Below are 13,451 nucleotides of genomic sequence, written 5' to 3'. Positions count from 1 at the left end.
AAAACCCCTGGTTTAAACTGACTAAAATAGGAAATGCAGAACAGCGTTTATGGATTTTCGAAAGTTTTTGCTCACAAATTGGGACAATTATGAGAAACTGTCTGATAAACAGAAGAAAAGGCGGCATGTACATATAAACATAATGGCGATACACAATAAATGCACTAAATAAATCTACATTACATTCTGCCCTTTACAATGTTAACATCAGGGTTCCCACACTACTTAAAAGTACTTTCATTTCAGACATATGGATTTACGGCCAGGAAAAAAGTACTTAAAAACAAACACAGGTGCTTGAAAGTGCTTAAATTACATTCATTCATTCGTTTTCTTGTCGGCTTAGTCCCTTTATTAATCCGGGGTCGCCACAGCGGAATGAACCGCCAACTTATCCAGCAAGTTTTTACGCAGCGGATGCCCTTCCAGACGCAACCCATCTCTGGGAAACATCCACACACACATTCACTCACACACTCATACACTACGGACCATTTAGCCTACTCAATTGACATGTACCGCATGTCTTTGAACTGTGGGGGAAACTGGAGCACCCGGAGTAAACCCACGCGAAGGCAGGGAGAACATGCAAACTCCACACAGAAACGCCAACTGAGCCGAGATTCGAACCAGCGACCTTCTTGCTGTGAGGCGACAGCACTACCTACTGTGCCACTGCCTCGCCGCTTGAATAACATTGGAAACTAAATTTTGTTTATGGTTTTATTGCAACAGTTGTACTCTATTGTCAAAAACAGAATGAAAAAGCTTAGAAAAATCCTAAATTAAAAATCTTAAGTTTTAATCATGTGCAATGACAAATAATTAGGGCTGCATGATATTGGCAAAATTTGCTATTGCAATGCTTTTTTTTGTTGTTTTTTTTTTTTGCGATATGTATTGCAATTTCCTCAAATGACTTAAATTGCTCTATTTCGCAAGTTATTAATTTAGATTAGGGGTCACTAATCTCGATCCTGGAGGGCCGGTGTCTCTGCAGGGATTCGCTCCAACTTGCTTTAACACTCCTGCTTGGATGTTTCAAGTATACCTAGTAAGACCTTGGCTGCGTCCGAAACCGAATACTTCCATATTATATAGTACGCTTAAATCAGTATGCGAGCCGAGTAGTATGTCCAAATTCATTGAATTCGAAAATCAGCATGCGAGAAGTGCCCGGATGACTTACTACTTCCGGCGAGATTCTAGAGTGCGCATCCCATGCATGCTCCGCTATCCCATGATGCCCCACGAGCGAATTCATGAATGGGAGTAAAGCGACGCAATTGACGCAGGTAGGTCACGTGACCATGACAAAATGGCGAATGTAGTACGTCCAAATTCCATTCATACTTTTCACGTTCATACTGTATAGAACGTACTTTTCTAACGGCCGAGTAGTGCGTTTAAATTCAAATGCAGTACCTACTGAGTAGTAGGCGGTTTCAAACGCAGTCCTTGATTAGCTTGTTCAGGTGTTGATTAAGGTTGAAGCTAAAATCTGTTGGACACCGGCCCTCCAGAAACAAGTTTGGTGGTTCCCCGATTTAAATTATTAGAAGACATAAATAAATATATATTTCATGTATTTTAATATATGTATAATAAACAAACTACAAACATAAACACAATGGAGCAAATATTGAAGTGAAATAACCAGTGCTTTATGGTTTTCTGGGGAGAGTCTAACACAGAGCCGGTGTCCTCCTTGAGAGTTTAGCTCCAACCCCAATCAAACACACCTGAAAAAGCTAATCAAGCTCCTACTAGATATACTAGAATGGGGATGTCCAAACTCTGTCCTGGAGGGCCGGTGTCCTGCATAGTTTAGCTCCAACGACTATCGGCACACCTGCCTAGAAGCTTTTAGTATAGCTAGAAATAATTGGATTAGCTGGTTCACGTGTGTTTAATTGGGTTTGGAACTAAAATATGCAGGACACCGGCCCTCCAGGACCAAGTTTGGACACCCCTGGTCTAACAGTATTCAGTTACAGAAATTGAATATTCAAATGTAAAATAACATTGCACAGTCTTCATCATATAAATGATTCAATACAGTTGTTCTTTATTAAATTCTTTAGACCAGTGGTTCTCAAACGTTTTTCATCAAGTACCACCTTAGAAAAAAATTGTCTCTCCAAGTACCACCAAAATGAGCAGTATTGAAATACAGTAGCATAGTAGGCCCAGTAAAGCAGCTACAACTCTGCACAGTTAAAAAAACTTGTCAGATTACCTCAGAAATTTAGGCTATATATCATATATGGCATATTATATACATAATTTTTAATCCATTTTGAAATATATATAGCACGTACATGACATATTTTATTCCTCCGCGTACTAGTAGAAGGAAGCCCGCGTACCACTAGTGGTACACGTACCACAGTTTTAGAACCACTGCTTTAGACTATTAATATTCTCACATAGTCACAGGCCTTAAAAAACAGTTGCAGATGATAAACTTTTTTCTGTGGTTGAACAGATCTCTTGTATTTACTTGCGATTTCTGGCCAACTATAATCCTAATTCAACATTGCATATCTTGCTATGTGATTATTGCGTGTGTACACATTGCAACATCGATGCTCAAACTATATATTGTGCACATTTGATCAATATTTCAGAATCTGCATTTGAATGTCACAGCAGTGAATTCAACACATTTTTATTTGTACGTGACTTTTTAAAATAGTAAAATGCTTGTGAATTACTCTTTTTAATGTAAATATTAAGTGCGAGTTAAATGTTAAGTACCAGCAGGACTTTCATGGCACTACATACACTGGGGTGTGATTTGGGAAGTTGCTTGATTTAAAATTAACGAGGCTTTCAAAGTCCTTGAATCTGCTGTACATGAACGTGTGAGAACCATGTATTTTTCATGCTGTTCAATCCACTCTCTGTGTGTTTGCAGAAATGGACAGGAGCTTGGAAGCTGGAGACACCGAGCAGGTGATTCCACACATCCACCGGGAGCTGCAGGAGGCGCAGGAGCTCGCCAACACCGGCAAACAGAAATGCCTCGAGCTTCAAGGTACGCCAATGTGTTGATGATGCTCTTTTCACTTTATTTGACACTTGCATCAGTTTGCACATTTGCACCAGACACTTTCTTACAATCACTCCATGGGCTCTATTTTGACGGTCCATGCACAAAGCGCAAAACGCAGGGCACAAACGCTTTCAGGCCATGGCAGAATGCATTTTTGCTAATTTAAGGACGGGAAAATCCGCTTTGCGCCGTGGCGCATGGTCTAAAAGGGTTGAGTTTATTCTCTTAATGAGTTATAGGTGTGTTTTTAGAATAAAGCAATTAGAGTCTCATCTCCCATTCCCTTTAAGAGCCAGCTGCGTCGAGCCATAAGCGCATTCGCTATTTACAGGACGAAAAGTCGAAAAACTAAGCATTTCACTAGCTAACAGTTACCAGTTTTTTTAACAGAAAACTGTTAAACAGAGCATCTACTGCGTGAGAATGAGAGATAATGGATCTACTTTCACTTTCGCTCTCGTGGATAGGGAAACCTTTACGCACAGACATCAATTAGTCTATAAATAAATAATTGCGTTTGTTAAGCGCAAATATTCATTTCAAAACTATTTCTAAATTCAGTGCTAATTTCCAACAAATGAATAAATGAATAATAATAGCAAAATGTGTTCAAAAACCTGAGTTATATCCTAAAACACATGCTGTGCCCCATATGGTCTAAAACCTGACAGGTGGACAAATCTAAGCTTGTTTTTAATAAAACAAATATAAATATGGATATAATAAATAATACTGCTAATAATAATAACATTATACAAAAGCAAATTGTTATGAATGAACTGAAAAAGCCTCCCAAGATGAAGAAGACATAAAAGCAGTGATTTTTCATATTTATGTAGGCTAGAAAATAATATGTTTTGTAATATTTTAATCCTTTATATTTATATCCTATATCTATTCTTATTATATCCTATATATATTCTTAATATGAATTTTTTCATATGTAAAGATATTTGCCTATTGCTCTCTTTTGTGTATTAAGCAGTGTGTAAGCGAGGCGCAACTCTGCGCTGGAGTTTAGAGCAGGTTTGTTTTGGTCTAATGAAAAATCTATTATAGTTTCTCAAAATAGCAACGCGCCATCGGTCCGCCTCAGAACACCTTCCTTTTTAGACCAGAACGCCTATGGGCGCACAAATGAGCGCTAATGCATTTGCTATTTAAACAGCGTAGCGCAACGCCTCAAAACAACTCTTGCGCCAAGCTGAAACTAGCAAAAGACTATTGCGCCGCGCCTTGCACCACATTGCGCCGGTTGTATGATAGGGCCCCATATCTCTATAAATACATTGGGCATTTCTGAGTGGGCTCGACAAACCACCTGTCGAAAACACACTCTTTCATCTTTCTATGCACCAGACACTTTCTTACAATCACTCTACAATTCTATAATAATGTCTTGGTGTGCCTCACACAAGTGAGTGGGCTTGACAAACCACCTGTAGAAACACTCTTCTCTCCATATGCACTGGACACTTTACTTAAAACTCCATTGTGCACTCAATAAGAAAAACAATGTTTGCTTGTGAATCATGTTGCCCTACTTGTTTTTCTTATCTTTTTATTACCTCTTTTGCCCAATATCCTGCACAATATTGTTCTGTCTTATGTAAAAGTATGTGTATGGTTAAGCATTTAAATTATAAGCATAGTTAGTATAGTTAAATTGCTGCTCTGTTATGTTAGTTATGTATAGGTTTAAAATAGCGCTTACGTGGTCCTTTGAGACTCGACATTGCGTTCCACTGTATGTCCACAGTAGTGAAATGACAATAAGGCTTAACTTGAGTTTGACCTGAACAGTGATTGAGCATTTGTAATCAAAGTTCCTGATGGCATTGGGTTTACTGTGAATTGCTATGTCTTTTTCCCCTCAGCCATGCTGGAGGAGGAGAGGAAAACCAACAGACAGCAGACCGAAGAATCTGCTAAACAGATCCGCTTCTTACAGAGTGAGTTATTCATTCACAAATCACTGTAGGGTTTTGACTTCTCTTATTTCTTCATAGAGCAAAAAGTCAATAATACATTTAAAATCTAATCATATCATTTCATTTATTTACTTATAAAACACAAATATGGACCACAGAACCATTCAAAAGGGTCAACTGAGATTTAGGAAGTATCTGGAAGTTGAAGAAATCAATAAGGGATTTTAAAGCATGAATAGTCCTCACTTTAGATTAAGTCACAAAACTGCATGAAGTTGAGTTAATAAAGTCTTTATTATCATTCATAGTAACCATTAATATATGCCTGAATAATAAGATATATAAACATCGATTTCAATAGTTTGTTTATCATTTAATAACTCATTCTGAATGATCCTAAAAACCATCAACAAACGGTTTGTAAAAAATGCAATACTTCCTTAAGTAATGACAAATAAATCATTAACAAAGTGTGAAAGTACAATTATTAAGCACATTTTAAATATGTTTGTAGGTCAAGAATATCGCTTTTGTAGCTGCAGTTATAATCTTCTTAATGATGTTTATTAATGTAGAGTTAATGCTTAACAGATAATGAATTCACTATTTGCCAATGCATAGTAAATCATTTATAGTGTGTAGTTATTATAAAGTGTTACCAAAATGTGTTATAGAGAGTTATTAACGGATAAATTCTGTGGTTTTATATTATTGATGGTGTGCTGGGTCATCCCTTCACTCGTTGTACGATGCCAACTGTCTAGTAAATGAATATAATGAATGAAAATACACAGGCCTGTGCGTATAGACATAATGTGTAATGCTTTACAGTAGTGTGCTTGTTTTGGTTGTCTTCAATTTAATTGTTTCGTGATGATGCGATGGTGTGCTTGGTCTGCCTGATTCCGGCTGAACTGGCCGGGTTCGGTGGTGTTTGATTCGTGGAATGTTCTGGGGGCGGGGTTTGCGTGCCTTGCTGCGAGTTATTAGCCTTGACAATGGAAACGTCACATGTTTTCAGCCGGACTACTCAACCTCCCTGACTATTAGCCTGCCCCGATAAACACCCTGGCTTGCGATGGTTAAACAGTGGAAATGCAGCTGTTATCATCATTATGGGTTGAAAGCTAGTTTTCAGTTGCCAAAAATCATTTGCAGATAGAGTAAACTAGTGAATTTACAGAGAGTTAATTTTATCAAATATAGTGTTGCATTGGATTGGTGCTAAACTCATGCACTACACAGTTGGGTGCATTGTAAAACAATGGCAAAAACGCACTTCCTCACTGAAGAATAAGTGTCATTTGGGATGCAACTAATAACTCTTCTTTACCTTCAGCTCAACTAGCGAAGCTGCAGACTGATATGGAGGCTTTGCGAGAACAGCGAGAGAACACTATCACCACCACTCGAGAGGAGCTGTACAGCGCTCAGGAGGAGATCCTGGTGCTCCGGCACGCCATGGAGGCCGCCACCGCCGAGCGGGAGCGAGAGATCACCGCCCTGCAGGGAGACCTGAGCATCGTCACTGCCGAGCTGGACAAATGGAGACAGACGGCAGCCAAATATGAAGTGGAGATCAGCAATCTGCAGGCCAGCTTTCAGCTCCAGAGCCAGCACCAGGAGAGAGCTAGCCAGCTTCAAGGTACTCCATACAATTTTTAGGTCACAGCTGTAGTCCGTAATGTTTTTTTGTGTGAAATTATTTTACATTTATTAAGCAGAGGCTTTTATCCACAATTACTTGTGAATTTTTGAGCTAGTACAAAGCCAGCCAGAGTTTCAAAAATGTTCTCTTACTCATTTTATTTGAAATCTTTTTGTTAGTTTCTTTTGTATTAAACATTCATCAAAGGTGGCGACACTAAAGCTGCAAAGTGCTAATTTGCCATAAGCAAAAAAAACGTACATGGGCCATATCTGATCTGTGCTACATGGGAGAAAAAAATCGGGATTGAGTCACTTGAACAGTGCAGTGGAAATGCGGCCTTAATGTCATCTTAACACATTAAAAGTTGCAGATGCAGGGCTCGAAATTGCGACCATTTTGGTCGCATATGCACCCAAAATTTTATCTATGCGACCTTTAAATATATTTCTGCGAGTGCTTAAAATTGTTGTGTGAGTTTTTACTGCAAAATGTTCGCCACATGCGCGGATTCGGGAGACATTCACGCAGAATGCATCTCTAAGCTCTTTGTCCGCACTTGGAACGCGAAATGCAGCGCTCGGGAATGGTTTAAAACAGTTGTCATGTCAACTTGCTGCAGTAAACAAATACAAGTCCGTAATGTTTGCCCCGCCGTCGCGCTCTTCTTACTGGCCCACCACTGCTCTAGCATTGAACACGAATGATTGGTTGATATCAGCTGTCAATCACTCAGTCAGCGCCTTCTGGCTTCGGATGACAGAGAGCTACTACCATGAATAACTGTAAACTAACATCGCTATACTCCTAAAAAGACCGGTATTGCTATTAACTAAGGGTGTCACGATCTTCCAAATCCTCGATTCGATTTTCGATTATGAATAAATAATTAATTAATGACCAATTAATTATTTGTAGCCTACCATTTAAACTACCTGACCTGCATGGTCTTTGTTTTACCCATAAACAAATCATACAGTAAATGAATAAAGGCAAGATACACACATAATTACCACCTGTCAATCACTTTTTCTGCGGGACTCGTGAATAGGCAGTGATCTGTGTCGTTATAATGGCGTCGGTAAAAAAGACGCACAACCAACAGGAACCAGCCAACAGTATCTGAGGTGTTCGCTAAAATGACAAAGTACAAGTGAGTGAAAGACTGAAGCAGTCCTCTGACTGCCTGAACCTGCTGTCTCGAGCACAAGGCTGTCTGTGTGCGTCTGTGTCTGTGTGGTCACGTGATGTGCATTTTCAGAGGTAGAGAGGAAGGAGGGCTGCTCAGAAATGCTACACGCCACTGTGGATGTCAAATCGTTGTCGTTCTAAAATGCCATTTAAAAACAAAGACAGTGTAAACAGGGCCTGAGTGTGTACTTTTCGCGAGCGGATTTGCAACGGGGGCGGGCGGAGGATCGCGATGCCGGTGTTGTCTATCGGACGAACCGTACGTAATACGTACATAGCAGAGCTTGCAAAACTGTGTTTTTTTTTGTCGACAACACGAACGTTGTCAACATAACTTACTGGAAATCCAAAATGCTTCCACACCGGCGACTTCATTGAAAGAGGAGAGGGTTTAAGCTTTGTCAACGGGTCTCCTGCGTCTGCAGTTCAACAAGCACTTCAACAAGCCTGTTTTTTCCCGCTTGGCAAGACAAGCTGACGTGACATGGGGGCGTGGCAGCATCGACGGTTCTATTTTTTGATTCGATAATCGAAATTAAGCATAAATTTTGATCGATTTCGATTAAAAATCGAAATCGTGACACCCCTACTATTAACATGTATGCATATAATAAGGTACAGTATATGTCAAAAGCATCAGTGCAATATCAGACAGCACTTGTGAGAACAGCACAGTTATACCATTAACAGATTTATTCAAGCAGTGCGTGCAGGGCCGGTGAGCGTTCTGTGTATGCTTTGGTCACTCCGTTATGTTTTAAAAATTCATTTTCTTGTGATAACGGGATTTCTTTGAGACATATTTTCCTCACGATTGCATATATATATATATATATATATATATATATATATATATATATATATATATATATATATATATATATATATATATGTTTGTTTGTCTTTTTCTTGTTAGTTTGATTATTGTTGATTTCAAATACATTAAATATGTTTGTACAAAACTTGTAGTTACGGTGCTCATAATTGGTGGGTGCGACTAAATTTTCAAGTGGTGCTCGCTGCAGAGCCATTTGAGGAGAGCTGAGCTCCAGCGAGGGGGAGCTTAAGCTTGAGCTCCACCTTTTTTGCACTTCTTCTACGAGTGATGTCACTGGGGGTAGGGTTAGGGGTGGGGTTGGTGTACGCATTAAAACAGTTTACAGGAGGAGGAGCGACAGCTCATGCTCCCCCTCGCAATCCTCAAATGGCTCTGCAGCGAGCACCCTCTCTAAATTTTGGCTGATGCGCCTACATTTTTAAAGTTAGGAGCGCCGGTGCTACCAAGCAAAAAGTTTAATTTCGAGCCCTGAGATATGTTGCTTGCTTGTTCAGATCAAAACAGTTTCCACACCAGTGCAAAGTTTGACAGCAAAACAATAGATTCCATGCGCACACACACACACACACATATATTTTTATATATAACAAGCTATTGAATGTTTAAAGTGTTTTTAAATATGACGCAAAGTCTTAATGTTTGTTTTTTGGTTATATTATAAATACAATGCATTTTGAAATCTTTATTTGCTGCTTTTCTCTTATTTTAACCCAGTCATTAAATTCCGGAACATTCCCTCAAGTCTTTGCATTACTCAACTGATTCCTCCACATATCAAAAAGACACACATGCGGTATTAATTTGTCCTCCTTCCTGGGGTTTATTTTTTTCTCTCTGAGCTCTCTTTAATGTGTCGTCCGGAGTCACGGAAACAGTTTTACTATCGTCCTTCCTGCTGAGTTTATTTATTGTTTATTAGATCCTTGTTCTGTTTTTCACAGAACAATGTATATGGAAGCGTTTGAGGGCGCTTCTGAGATCTTTTAAAGTCATTTTAGGGTGTGAGAAATCTCAAGCAGTAAAATAAAGCATGGCAGGATGAAAATGATAGTGATGCATCATAGTAAAAATGTGGACACAAGACCTGCTGAAAGCCAGCAAACAATTTTACCTTGAAAAAAAAAATCATGCAATTTGTAAAGTGAGACCGAATTTCTAATTATTGAATGGTTTTATTTTTGACTTGAGTGATAAATTATGTAATTGTACATTAAATAATATTATTTGAAGGAAGTATTATTTTTTATTATTAAAAGTGGAAGAGAAACCAATTTGTAATTTATGTAAGAATATTTTGATTAAAACATACTTTTAAATTGTCTATATTTTTATTGATGTTACAGAACATTTTTATTTTTAAAACATTTTAAGTTTAATATTTATATAGCTAAATATTTGTAATTTTGCAAAAGCTAAATGCTAAAAAAAATAGTGGAAGAATATTTTTATTTTTGTCATTGACTGCATGTGGAATGATCTTATATGAGCTTTTATCAGCATTGGTTGTTCTTTGTATGATTTAGTAAATTGCTTGTTTACTAAAAAAACAATTTCATTGTAAATTATGTATTTATATACGCTCGCCGGCCACTATGTTAGGTACACCTGTCCAACTGTTTACCTCAAATTTCTAATCAGCCAATCACATGGCAGCAACTTAATGTATTTAGTCATATAGACATGGTCAAGACAATCTGCTTCAGTTCAAAGCGAGCATCAGAATGGGGAAGAAAGGGGATTCAAGTGACTTTGAACGTGGCATGGTTGTTGGTGCCAGACGGGCTGGTCTGAGTATTTCAGAAACTGCTGATCTACTGGGATTTTCACGCACAACCATCTCTAGGTTTTACAGAGAATGATCTGAAAAAGAGAAAATATCCAGTGAGCGGCAGTTCTGTGGATGCCTTGTCGATGCTAGAGGTCAGAGGAGAATGGCCAGACTGGTTCCAGCTGATAGAAAGCAGTCGTTACAAACGAGGTCTGCAGAAGAGCATCTCTGAACACACAAAACGTCCAACCCTGAGGCAGATGGGCTACAGCAGCAGAAGATAAGAACAGAAAACTGAGGTTACAGTTGGCACAGGCTCACCAAAACTGGACAATAGAAGATTGGGGAAACGTTGCCTGATCTGAGTCACGACATTTGGATGGTCAGGTCAGAATTTAGTGTCAACAACGTGAAAGCATTGATCCATCCTGCCTTGTATCAGCGGTTCAGGCTGGTGGTGGTGTAATGGTGTAGGGGATATTTTCTTGGCACACTTTGGGCCCATAGGTTGGCAGTGGCGTTGACATAATGCTCGATTCGTACCAGAGTATTGTTGCTGACCATGTCCATCCCTTTATGACCACAGTGTACCCATCTTCAAGCAGGATAACACATGTCATAAAGCCCGAACCATATCAGACTGGTTTCTTGAAGATGGCAATGAGTTCACTGTACTCAAATGCCTTCAACAGTCACCAGAGCTCAATCCAATAGAGCACTTTTGGGATGTGGTGGAACGGGAGATTGGCATCATGGATGTGCAACAACTGTGTGATGCTATCTTGTCAATTTGGAACAAAATCTCTGGGGAATATTTCCAGTACCTTGTTGAATCCATGCCATGAAGGATTAATGCAGTTCTGAAGGCAAAAAGGGGGTCCAACCCGGTACTAGTAAGATGTACTTAATAAAGTAGCCAGTGAGTGTATATCACTAATGTTGTCATGAATATAGCCAATGCTACTAATATGGCATTAAAACATGCATTCATACATACATATGATTTAAAGGAGTAGTTCTTTTGTTGTCATTGACTTACTCTCTCCTTTTTCCAAACCCAAGTTTTTTCCTCTGTTGAACACAATGGATGATTTGGGGGAAAAACAGCCATCGACTTCCATAGTATGTTTGCTCCTGCTATGGATGTCAGTGGCAGCATTTTTCCAGCATTCTTCAGGATATCTTGAAAGAACGTCATAAAAGTTTTTTAAAACACTTTAGTGTGAGTACATGAGAATTGATTTAGTTGTTTTAGGGCGAACTGTCTCTTTAAGTTTTATTTAAAGCCCTGAACAAGTACATGGTTGCATTTGATCGCATTGGCTTGTACTTGAAGGTGAACTCTCTATCTCTGTGTGTGTCAGGTGAATTGGAGAAGCTGCAGGCCGATTGCTCTGGTCTACAGAATGAATGTGACAGTCTCCGGGCTGAGAAAAGCACGCTGATGCAGAAACTAAACAGACTAGAGGAAGAGCTCGACAGGTGAGTCACACACACAAACAATTGACTGCCGTTTACCTCATTTCACACACAGCTAACGTGAGTCACCGGGTTTTAAAATGTGTTTTGTGTCTGATTCCACACCTGCTCTCTTAAACGGAGAATGCTTGAATCACTCACCATATTGTGCAACAGCTGCAGCACTTTGTATTTACAAAAGACTTTTTAAATAACTGTTGACGGTTCCTATTGTAGCGTCAAAGTGCCTTTGTGCTGTGCTTAAATTCTGCTTTAGGCAGTGTGTGTACGTCTCTGTGCTCACGCTGTTGTTTAAAAGTCACCGTTATGAGCTCATCTGTCCTAAAACTTCATGTCCTCTCGTTTACTTTATTATTGGGAAAGTTTATAATGGTTTACAACTATTATAAATAATCTTGTTTTTTGATTTGTGATAAGATTGTTTTGCTTTCCCCATTGGCAGATTATTTTGCTTGATTTAAGGAAAAACTCACTTCATTTTGGCATATTATTTCTTAAAACAAGACTGTATGTTTTGCTTGTCAAGAAAATGCTTCTTGATTTAAGAACTTTTAGATATTTGGACTAGAAACAAGACAAAATCTAATTAAGAAAAACATTTTTTGCAGTGTATCAAACACTGCTGATCCAAATAATCAAGGTGTTCACAAGAGTCATGAACAGCTTCATTAGTTGGATCAGCTGTGTTTGATCAGGGTTTGTGCAAAGCTGTGCAGATCTGCGGCCTTTCAGGAATTGACTTTGAGACATCTGCTTTACATGATCTTCCATTAATACAAAAACTATTTACAGAAATAACTGACCATTAAAAAAAGTCCTTAGCGATTAGCCCTGTGTAAGTCTAAAATTTCACTCATATTGGTCTTGAAAGGGTCCTAAAGTCTTAGGGTGCTTTCACACCTACACTTTTGTTTCGGAACGCGTCTCGTTTGCCCAGTTAGCGCGGTTCGTTTGGCATATGTGAACAGGGCAATCGCGCTCTGTTCCACGCCAAAGTAATCCCTCCGAGATCGCTTGAATGAGGTGGTCTCGGCTCGATTGAAACGAACCCTGGAGCGGTTCGATTACAGTGGGAAAGCGATCCGATCCGAGCACGGTTATATCACAGTGTTTTATGGATATGTAATAGGCATACGGCTATATGAAGAGAGGATTATGAGTATGGCGGGAAGTTTAGCGAGTCTCCGGATGCCCGCAAACGAGTGATGATCTCCCGGTAATCTTGGGTTTCCCTCCCGGTCCTCAAATAGGCATTGTCGCGCACCCTTCTCACCCCTCCCCACCGCATCTCTCCTCAGACACATCGCGCGCACCCTGTCAATCACCATCAAACCACCACCTCTCCTGACAGCTGAGCGGGATGCTGCAAAATAAACCCTGACACTCTGACCAATGTGACAAGAGTTTACTCGCACGTGACTTGTTTTAGCTCTTTTGGTCCGATTAGAAACTTTGCAGTGTGAAAGTGAACCGCTCCAAGAGCAAAGAGCAACAATGTAACAATTGTAATCTCTGTTTCAGAACAACTGAATCAATTC

The 13,451-nt window shown here is 39.4% G+C and overlaps 1 protein-coding gene across 14 annotated transcripts in view; it reads left to right on the top strand.

The window, feature by feature from the left end:
• The window catches only part of slmapa (sarcolemma associated protein a), a 119,880-nt gene that overhangs the window by 80,199 nt on the left and 26,230 nt on the right, over positions 1-13,451 (top strand). For 12 of the 14 annotated variants that reach the window (XM_087272765.1, XM_087272766.1, XM_087272764.1 and 9 more), the window contains 4 exon segments: positions 2,921-3,040; positions 4,936-5,010; positions 6,329-6,634; positions 11,799-11,916. In XM_087272765.1, the coding sequence (XP_087128891.1) occupies positions 2,921-3,040; positions 4,936-5,010; positions 6,329-6,634; positions 11,799-11,916 (619 nt within the window). 14 annotated transcript variants of the gene reach the window in all.

Source organism: Danio rerio, chromosome 11 (genome assembly GCF_052040795.2).
Source record: "Danio rerio strain M-AB ecotype USA chromosome 11, GRCz13ab, whole genome shotgun sequence".
Taxonomy (NCBI): domain Eukaryota; kingdom Metazoa; phylum Chordata; class Actinopteri; order Cypriniformes; family Danionidae; genus Danio; species Danio rerio.
This window is presented reverse-complemented; position numbering and strand designations above follow the sequence as displayed.